The sequence below is a fragment of the Procambarus clarkii genome, unplaced genomic scaffold (assembly GCF_040958095.1).
Source record: "Procambarus clarkii isolate CNS0578487 unplaced genomic scaffold, FALCON_Pclarkii_2.0 HiC_scaffold_95, whole genome shotgun sequence".
In the NCBI taxonomy this organism is placed as follows: domain Eukaryota; kingdom Metazoa; phylum Arthropoda; class Malacostraca; order Decapoda; family Cambaridae; genus Procambarus; species Procambarus clarkii.
In genome coordinates, this window is record NW_027189128.1 from 2040727 (window position 1) to 2050704 (window position 9978).

The 9978-nt window shown below is 42.4% G+C and overlaps 1 protein-coding gene across 1 annotated transcript; it reads left to right on the plus strand.

Annotated features, from left to right (window-relative positions):
* Positions 1–416: 416 nt before the first annotated feature.
* Positions 417–1996, plus strand: LOC138360091 (uncharacterized). Its single transcript, XM_069320032.1, has 2 exons — positions 417–791; positions 1385–1996. The coding sequence occupies exons 1-2, from the start codon at positions 417–419 to the stop codon at positions 1994–1996; spliced, it is 987 nt and encodes a 328-aa protein (XP_069176133.1).
* The last annotated feature ends 7982 nt before the right edge of the window (positions 1997–9978 follow it).

Here is a 9978-nt window from a genome sequence, read left to right on the forward strand (position 1 = left end):
GTCGCACCCATAGTTTGAGTCCAGGATAGTAAACTGATACACCTTTGCAGCAATAGGTAGCCCATGTGACCACAGAAAGAATATCTCTTTCTCTTTTGGAAAAACCCACAGGACAAGATGGAGAAGGTGCAAATATTTGTAGAGTCTGGCAATCCTGAAGATTTGGAAGGTTGCACCAAAGAGCAGTTAAGGCAGATTGTAGAGAAATGTGGCATTAAAGTGATGTCATCTACAGTGGCAGGAATGAAGTATCAGATCCTTAGGCAGTTGAGAACTAGGAGTAAAGCGTAGAGTAGTGAGCTCAGAAAGGAGCTGAAGGTGAAAAGGATGATGATGGATAGGATGAAATAGGATCCCAAGAATCAAATAGGAGTAGTAGGAGTGGCTTCAGTCGCAGGAGTAGACAGAAAAGGAACATGGAAAGGATTCAGCTAGAACTCCAGATGCAACGTGAGGACAAAGGGAGGCAGTTCCAACTAGAGATGTTGAGACTACAACTGCAGATGAAAAATGAAGGAGAAAAAGAGAAAAGTAAACTTGAGGTAGAGAAAGAAAAAGAGAAAACTACGCTAGAGGTAGAAAAAGAGAAAATCAAAGTGGAGCAAGAAAAAGAGAAAACAAAACGAATGGAGATAGAAACAAATAGAATTGTGGCAGAGCATAGTATTAAGCGTGGGTTGCCAGAGAGCACCTCACACGGGTCACACCCACTGGATAATAGAGTTAGGGAAAAAGACATTCAACTGTTTGTGCTAGAGGAGTCCGAGAGATTCTTTGAGTACTTTGAGAAAGTAATCAGCATCAAACAGTGGCCACAAGAGGAGTGAGCCCAATTGGTACAGTTATGACTGACCAGTGCTGCCAGAGAGGCATATATCCAGTTGTCTTTGGAGGAATGCCAGGATTACGGGACTGAGAAGAACAGCGTATTTTATTTTCCTAAAAATGTAACGGACTGGGTTACATGATGAAAGATTGAAGACATGGTAAGAGAGATGTGACCCTTGACAATGTGGGGTCCCCGCAACTCATGTGTGAGTTTAACAAAGGACAGACCACAGAAAGTGAATTTAGTGAACGAGAGGTATGGTTCGTTCACGTATACAGGTTGGGTCAGCATAGGAGACCAACCAGAATTTGAAGTTAGTATCCTCAGAGGTACAGGAGCAAATCAGAGCTTGATTCTGAAAAGCCTGATCTGGGATGATCGACTTTTAGCTGGCTGTCTGAAAATTAAGGTTCATGGGTTATTGTCAGAGTGAGATATGCCCATGTGAGCTGTCAGACTGAAGTCAGATTATTTGTCGGCGGAGGTGATGTTGGGAGTGTGTCCTGGCATACCTGTTCCAGGGATAAAAGTGATCCTGGGTAATGACTTGTGCAGGTCGAAGGTATTACCGGAACTCATAGTGAAAGTTGTACCATATGGTGCAAGAAGGGCCACAGTACTGATGGGACACCGGACAGAGTATACCTTGCTAGCATCCTAGAGGATGAGTCAGAGGACAGACAAGTCATTGTGTACTCTGCCTGTGTAGTGGCATGGTCAGAGGTTGCCGACAAGGGAGACATTAAAGGTGAGGTGACAGTGTCGACTCCACTAAGGGAAGAGACCGACGTGGAGATAGCGTGGCTGTTTAGTGAAGGACCAGCTCGAGAAAATGAGGGCATGACGAGGTCAGATGTGAAGATGACCCGGCCAGAAAAAACTAGTGTGAACAGAGTTGATCTAGAGCAACAAGAACGGTCGAGTACAGCCGAGTGTAGTACAGTACTTGAGGAAGCCTTGAGGGAACGTGGAAGAGATGAAGGGGAAGAATTGGAGTTTCGTAGTAGAGCAGAATGGGATAAGGGCATGATAATGTCGCAAGTATGGAGAGGTAGAAGAAAGTCGAAGGTTCGATGGAAGTCGAAGGAGATAAAGTTACAGATAAATGTGGAGATGAAAGAAGGCATCGTCGGTGAAGACGAGAGAGTGAAGTATGATGACAAGTGACGGACGTATGATGGGGGTAGATTGAAGTATGAGGATGATGAACCGAAGAATGAGGACGACAGAGGAGGAACAGATAATAGATGTCTAACACTTTACGTGTGGAATGCAAAAAGAAGACGAAGGGGAGGTGGAAATCAGTAAGCTAGAGAGAGCTGAGGGAGCGAAGGTGTTCAACACAGACAGCCTGGCCAAGGTGAGAGAGGAGTTTGGTCATTTAGAGGATGATCATGTGTCCAACAGGTGATGAACCAGGTGTTGCAGGCGATGAGTCACAATAACGTGGCTAAAATATGTTGACCAGACCACACGCTAGAAGATGAAGGGACGAAGACGTTTCGGTCCGTCCTGGACCATTCTTAAGTCGATTGTCCAATCGACTTGAAAATGGTCCAGGACGGACCGAAACGTCGTCGTCCCTTCACCTTCTAGTGTGTGGTCTGGTCAACGAACCAGGTGTTGCATGGCGCAATGAGCTGTACTTTGTACATCGACGACATTGTTGTATTTGTAGACTTCTGGAGGGAGTACATATAGACTACTGGATTTGTTCGGACGATTAGAGAGGGCCAATATGACTATTAAGGGGCCCGGTGACGTAGTATTTTTCAAAATTTGAAAATAGTGAATAATTTTAAACAAATCTCCAGTTATTTGCCATCAGAGTCGTGAAATTTTCATCCCCGTAAGTTATTATTTTTTTACGATTTTTTTAAATAAATGCGTGCAAGACTGGAGGCAGCTGGTACTGATAATAACGATAACGCTTCCTATATACTGGCAATCATAGATAGAGAGATGCAAGCACCTGTCCGATGCACAAAGAAGACAAGCAGTAGTAAGGAGGGACTACAAGGTGGATATACAGTTGGTGCCACCTGGAGGGCCAGATTTCAAACATAATAATAAGTTAGTATGTTATTATGCTCTATTTTATTATATATCATATAAATACATTGCCCCAATGGGGCAATGTATTTATTTCTTATGTCCCTTTGTACAATCAAATTTCTAATGTCCCATTGTACAAAAAGCTGATAACCACTTCTCATTTTTCAGTCCTTTTTTCTCCCTTTTGTTTTTAATTGGATTTTCATGTAACTTCTACATCCTGGAGAATGCACTAAGCATGTGGTTGTTGGAACGAAATTTGTCTAAATTTTATTCAGTTACAGGTGGCAGAAGTTGTGACTTTTATTTTTCGAGGGCCGATTTATTTTCAGATTTCAAACTATATTTTCTTTGTCTCTTTAGGTTATATTGATGAATGAGGACCAGATGAGAACCTTATCACTTATATATGGTCAATAAAGTTACTGCAATATATATGTTTGTTATCCCTAACCTATCCCTATATCTTCTGTTTTGGGTTGGTTATTTTTTCTTGACTTCATTTCAACACATATTGACCTACAGCTTTACATATTCGAGTATGAATGTCAAGCAATGTTAATTAAAACATACAAGAAAATTCATTTATTAGAACTACCATATTCATTGTCGATAACTTAAAACTTCAATTATCTCTCTCTCTCTTTACGGGCTATTCATGCCCGTGCCACCTTTTGGGTGGCTTAATCTTCATCAATCATCAATCAATCATCTCTCTCTCTCTCTAAAAAAAAAAGACCTTTGGGACCGCTTCAAAAATTCAGTTACTGACCGATTCTCACCATTTTTACATATATGTGCAAAGTGTTTAGTTCTAAAGTTTCCTCGCTTTAGTTTAGTCATAAATCAATTACTATTTGAGTTATTAATTTTTTGGATCTAAATTCTGCATATTTCGATGGCCATATGGAAAAAAATCGTTTACAGTATACTATACTCTCAAACAATATTTTGCAGCAAGGAAACTGAACTTTATATGCCATTCTGAGACCACAATGAATAAAATACCATTTGGTGACTTACCATTTTTAAAGTTAATTTGAAATTTTTATTTTTTATTTTTTCATTTTGTTTATTTTGTTTCTGTTCATGGAATGATCTTGATCTATTAGGAAAAGTTGGAGCATTTCAATGAAAATACTACTCACAAAAGAATTGTGTTTGAGGAAGTTTCGGTGCACCATCACCGGGCCCCTTAACTTGGTGAAGAGTGAGTTTGGAAGAGCCCGACTGGAGTACCTAGGTTATGTGGTAGGGCAAGGTCAGGTTGCTCCAGTGACGACAAAGGTAGAAGCCATCGATAATTTCCCGGTACCGAAAGGAAAGAAAGAGTTGTTTAGGTACTTTAGAATGATTGGGTACTACAGGAAGTTATGTAGGAATTTTTCCACCATAGCCACTCCTATGATGAGTTTGTTGTCCAAGAATAAGACGTTGGAATGTAATGGAGTAGCTCAAGAGGCGTTTGATAAAACCAACAGATTATTGACCGAGGCGCCTGTATTAGTGTCGACGGATTATGGAGCACTGTTTGCGTTGCTTGTGAATGCCAGTGATGTTGGAGCCTGAGATGTATTGACGCAGCAAAAGGACGAAATATATCGCCCCGTGTCTTTCTTCTCCATGAATTTTGCAAAGCATCAGAGATCATACAGTATGGTAGAGAAGGAGACATTGGCATTGGTCCTGGCACTCAAGCATTTTGATGAATACGTAAGTGGGGAAGGATACTCAGTTACTGTGTATACAGATCATAATCCCCTGGAATTGCTGAGTAAGATGAAGTACGCAAATGAGAGGTTAACTAGTGGTTCCTGTTACTTCAAGAGTATAACCTGATCATGAGACATGTAAAAGAGCGAGATAAAGTGGTGGCTGACACCTTGACACGAGCCTAGCCACTGAGAATAACTCTAAAAAATCAGGAAAGGGGAATGTTATGACCCCAGTTTGCCTGGAGAAAGGAGTCTACCTGATGAGAGTTACTCTGCTTTCCGGACCAGAAATTAAGAGGTCAGTGGAAGATATGTATGCAATATACGTCAGTGAGTGATTTAATATTACAGGAAGAGAACAAGCATCTTTTTAAAGTTATTGGAAATAGGATGTTGACAGTTTGGGGCGCTATGTGACGTTAACGGTCACAGTAACGCCATTTGAGTTGCCACAGTCATCAGAGGTAGACGTGTGTTCCTGTATCCTGGGAATATTGAAGAATACGCCCCTGGATGAATTGTTTGAGTGCCAGCTACAGTGCATAGCTGTTGAGGAAGCTGCCAAGGGCGTGACGCACGTAACCTCTCAGTATTTATGAAGATTTGGAGACGACCTCAAGCCGAGTGGTGGTCGTGTCTGTGTGGAACTCTAAATAGTTGTATCCTCAGGTGGAGGAGGATAAGTATGTGACTTTGTGTGGAACTTGCCAGGCGAGTGTGTGGGCACAAGTCAGGAGCAGAAGAGCTGTTTAAGGAGATTTTGTTGGACGTCTCAGAGGACGCCATCTTGGAGCGCCCCCCAAGCTACAGATTCTATGGTAAGCTCCTTTATCCGTTGAAATAGTGGTTGCCTGCGCTAGATCGTGCGCCCAACGATCATGGCAAGTGTTTATGCAAGTAGGATTCATATTTTTTTGTAGACAGTGAGTAAAAATAAGCTGTTAAAAATAAGCAGATAAGAGAACATGTCGAAGGGAGGAGTGATACACCTTCTCTCGAGGAAGTGCAGTGTGGATAACTGAGGGGCGGAGGCCCCCTGCATCGTGACCAGGGCAGAGGTCCAAGCATCGTGTCAAGACATGTTACCAGTACAGACTCGCCCAAGGATGGGGAGCACCACAGTTGGGCCGATGTGGAGGAGGGGTAAGAGAAGGGGATGAGGAGGAAGGGGAAGAGGAGGTGGGAGAAAGGAGGGGTAAGAGAAGGGGATGAGGAGGAAGGAGAGGGGAAAGAGAAGAAGGATGAAGAGGAAGGGAAAGAGGAGGGGGAGAGGGGAGGGGTAAGAGAAGGGGGATGAGGAAGAAGGGGAAGAGGAAGGTGAAGAAGGGAGGTGGTAAGAGAAAGGGAAAGAGAAGGGGGTAGGGGTAAGAGAAGGGGGAAGAGAGGGGGGGATGAGGAGGAAGGGGAAAAGGAGGGGGGAGGGGTAAGTGAAGGGGAATGAGTAGGACAGGGAAGAGAAGGGGAAGGGGTAAGAGAAGGGGAATGAGGAGGAGGGGAAAGAGGGGAGGATGGAAGAGGGGTGGGAAAGGGGGGAGTTTAACGGGACCTGTGTGACTGCTAGTGCCTATACACATTAAGCCTACAGAGTTGCCATGATGAGTTAGGACGCTGGATTATACAGACATGTCTTGGTAGATGACTATGGTGTGTTCATCTTCATAAAATACAACAAGAAAAATAGAGAATCAGATATTAATGTTATAAATAACTATCTCTGATTTTACTTCTGAATTAAATTAATATTATAAGTTGATCAATGGTTGGTTCAGACAGTCATGAGGCGCTCACCAAACAATGGTCAGTACCCAGCTGACCATCACCTTGGTGGGCCTGTGTTTATATCCGCGTAGAGACTACCATAGACCATGGTGGAGGGTAATGTGCCCTCTCCATCTGGTTTGGTCTTGGTAAGCTCTACGCTGTTTTTGTGGGCGGGGGAACTGGTATATATTTGGGTTGGGACTGCTGCTCTGCTGTAGGCGTAAGGGTTCTTCAGGATCATTTTAAGCCTTTTGGGGGCATCTCAAGTTCCAAGGGTGGTGTGCTTTGGAGCAATTTAGACACTTAGCTTGAAGGGGTTGGTTAGCATTGTGTTTATCAAAGAATATTTTCGTGTCGTGGGGCAGGCTGCCGACTCCACACCTCACTGGGCGTTGGCTGCCGTCCCTGTTATGTCCAAATCTCTGACGTCTGAAGTATCTCAGGGGCAATGTGGTGTAGGCCTTGTGATGGAACACGCCCCAAATGACATGATCAAGTTTTTTTGGAATCCGTCTATTTACTGTGAGAAGGACTTGTGGGGTTTCGTGCTTTGTGGATTTTTCCTGGCATCTTTCTGCTGACACCACATAATTCAGCTTTTCAAAATGAGATAAGGTCATGTGCATGAGACAGTGGAGGACAATAATTTTTTTATTTTGTCCTTTGCCTTGATTTCGTCGCATTTCCTGTAATTCTTAAGAATTGTTACAGCTGTCTTATCTTTGGACTTCAGAATATATTTGCCAGACTGTTTGGTTGTTGTTGTTGTTGTTTTAGATTTAGCTATTCAGAACAAAATGTTCATGTAGCACGGAGCTATAGTGAGCCCATAATTGAGTGCAGTTAGTCGCGATAAACTTGCTACTGAGATATTTGAGTAAAAGTTTTAAATGAAGGTGGGGATTTCTCTTTTTTCCCCTTTATTTTTAGCTTCTGTTTTAGCGAACTGGTTTTAGTCTTATTTTAATAACATTATCTTGGTGGTGTATATAGATGCACAGTGTTCACTAGTGTGTTACATTTTTCAACAGCTTTTCTAATCATTGTAGTCACTGTGGAATTTGCATCTAATGCATCTGCTGTCATTGGATTAATGATGAATTTGATGCGCAGGTCTTCAGTTGCGTCATATTCCAGTAAGTAATTTAATAGTGGTGCCTCTGCATCTGTTCAGCAGATATGATACTCTTTAACTATTGAGTTTATTACCACCCAACAGCTCTTGTAACCAACTCTGAGTCTGTGTGTGGCTACTGCAATGTCTCTGGATATGTTTTTACCAAGCTTGAAAGACTAGTACACAGTGGTTTGTTCTAACCACATCACAGTGGATTTTCCTTCAGCTACTTTGGGTATGTGGGGAAATTTTGATAGTTGGGAGTGTTTACTTCTTGATTTGCTCCTTAATCTGTGAAAAACTTGGAGGGATTTTAACTTGTATAACAGGTAGAGCAGTGAGTGTTTTTGCCGGTGAGTCTGCCCTTTCATTACCATCTATGCCAATGTAACTTGGTATGCAATTTAGGGTAACTGACAGCCCTAGATTGTGTGCTTCTTTTCCAAGATGTAGGTTTTCTGTGATAAGTTGTATATTATCACTGTGCTGGCTGGATAACAATGCCTGGAGCGAAGATTTAGAGTCGGTATGAATGATGACATCATGTAAATTATTCTCAATTAAATAGTTTATGGCCTCCTTTAGGCATATAGTTCTGTTTGCAATGTTGAACACCCACTATTCATGCTCCAGTAAGCTTCATGGATGGTAGTGTAAACTGCTGCCCCAGCAGAACCTCTTTCTTGATCAACTGATCCGTCTGAGAAGATGTGAGTCGTTGTAGGTCTCGAGATGGTTTCCATTTGTTATTCTATGACAGCTTTGAGCCTCTGCGAGTCACATGCTGATCTTTTAACTGGTAATCCTTCAATGGTTATCTTTAAACTCGATTCTTCCCCCAGCAGTAGTCTGCCGAAAGTGTTGATATGGTCAATGTCTCCATTGTTTTTAATGGTCCATTTCAAGTCAACTTTCTCTAGAATCTTGAGTAGATTATCCGTCCATGCACTTGTTCTATACTGAAGGTTTTTGTAAAGCGATCTGTGAATGCTGTCTTCGATTGACAGTCTGGCGGTGGTTCCAACAAGTCTTACTGTTATGGTGCCTATTCTTTGTTTAATCCTATTTTCTAAGGCTGATAAGTTGGTTTCCATTCTTAGATTCTCTCGACGCGTCCATATAGGTGCTCCCAGCATTATTCTGAGGGCATTATTTTGAGACACTTTCAGTTTCTCCCATTGGTTATCACTGAGGGATGTAAGAGCAGGAGCAGCATAGTCGATGAGTGACCTAACTGCTTGAACGTAGTACATTTTGAGTACTGGTAGAGATGCACCATCTCTAAGACTGGTCAAGGAATGCAAAGCCGAGTTTCTGCCTTTACAACGTTAGCGAAGATATTAAATTTCTTGAGTGAATTTCAACTGTCTGTCTATAACTCTCACAAGTCAAGCCTGGCCTCGGGCCGGGCTTGGGGAGTAGAAGAACTCCCAGATACCCATCAACCAGGTATCAACCAGGTAACCAGGTATGACTCCTAGGTATTGAAAAGAGGTAGTCATAGGGATTGCCAAAATAACGTCCCCTGCATGGGGAGCCTGCACAGATGTGAGGTGAGCATGATCACAGGGAGTTAGTGTTGCCTCCAACAAAGCTGTTGCATCTTTCTGTACGATGTGGCTGTCCCAGCTAGATAATTTGTTGGCATTCAGTATGGCTGGTCTGAGTGCTAGGTCTGCCAGGGTGCCTCATTTTGTGTTACATTCTGTGTAGTGGGGGTCATGTCCCCGCTGAGTTCCCACTTTGTGTGCAGGACAATATCATTTTGTTATGGACTTACATTGTGTAATTTATTTAATTTTTTTTATTATATTGATTAAATATCCGCCCCTTTACATACAAGGAAAATCATTCCCCTTCTGTACACCATCATCTCTTTTCTTGGCCCTTCACTACATTACAGGGAAATACTGGTTTGTAAATAGGGTTGTATTCTGCTTCAGTGGACATGTTGACCAACATGTCTCCCGTCACTGCTGATGCCATCAGGTATGGCTGTATGTGTATGTCAGTAGCAGTAGCTGAGAGAACACTAACCCTGACACACCCCGGATACCTCATACCTTCAATGAAAAATCAAATATACAAATTTCAGGTGTAGTGAGGAGTTGATGCTGCTAAAACTAATGAAGACCTGCAGTTGTTTCAACCAAGAAATTTTCAAAAATAAACTACTTACCAAATAAAGCTAGGCCTATCACACTTATGTATGACACTCATGTAACTCTACGAAACTTCTGGATGTTCAGGCACAACAAGGTAACAAAAAATCGTTGGATCTCTTCGGATGTATAAAATATAAAACCTAACAGGAAACATACAATGAAAAAACTGTGCATTCACAGATACTCTACAAAATGTAGTTTGGTACAAACTTTGGGAGTTACGGAGGGAGAGATCCGGGCAGAACTTCAGCAGGCCGTACACAGCCTCTACGCTGCCAGCTTCCACTGCCACGTGAAGAGCTGTATTTCCTGCCGGAAGAGAAACAATAGCATGAA

Bases quoted from the DNA above. Each gene is read 5' to 3' on its own strand.
- LOC138360091 (XM_069320032.1), top strand. From the start codon at position 417: ATGGAAAGGATTCAGCTAGAACTCCAGATGCAACGTGAGGACAAAGGG. The intron at 792-1,384 runs GTAATCAGCATC...TGACTTGTGCAG, and splicing joins TCTTTGAGTACTTTGAGAAA to GTCGAAGGTATTACCGGAAC.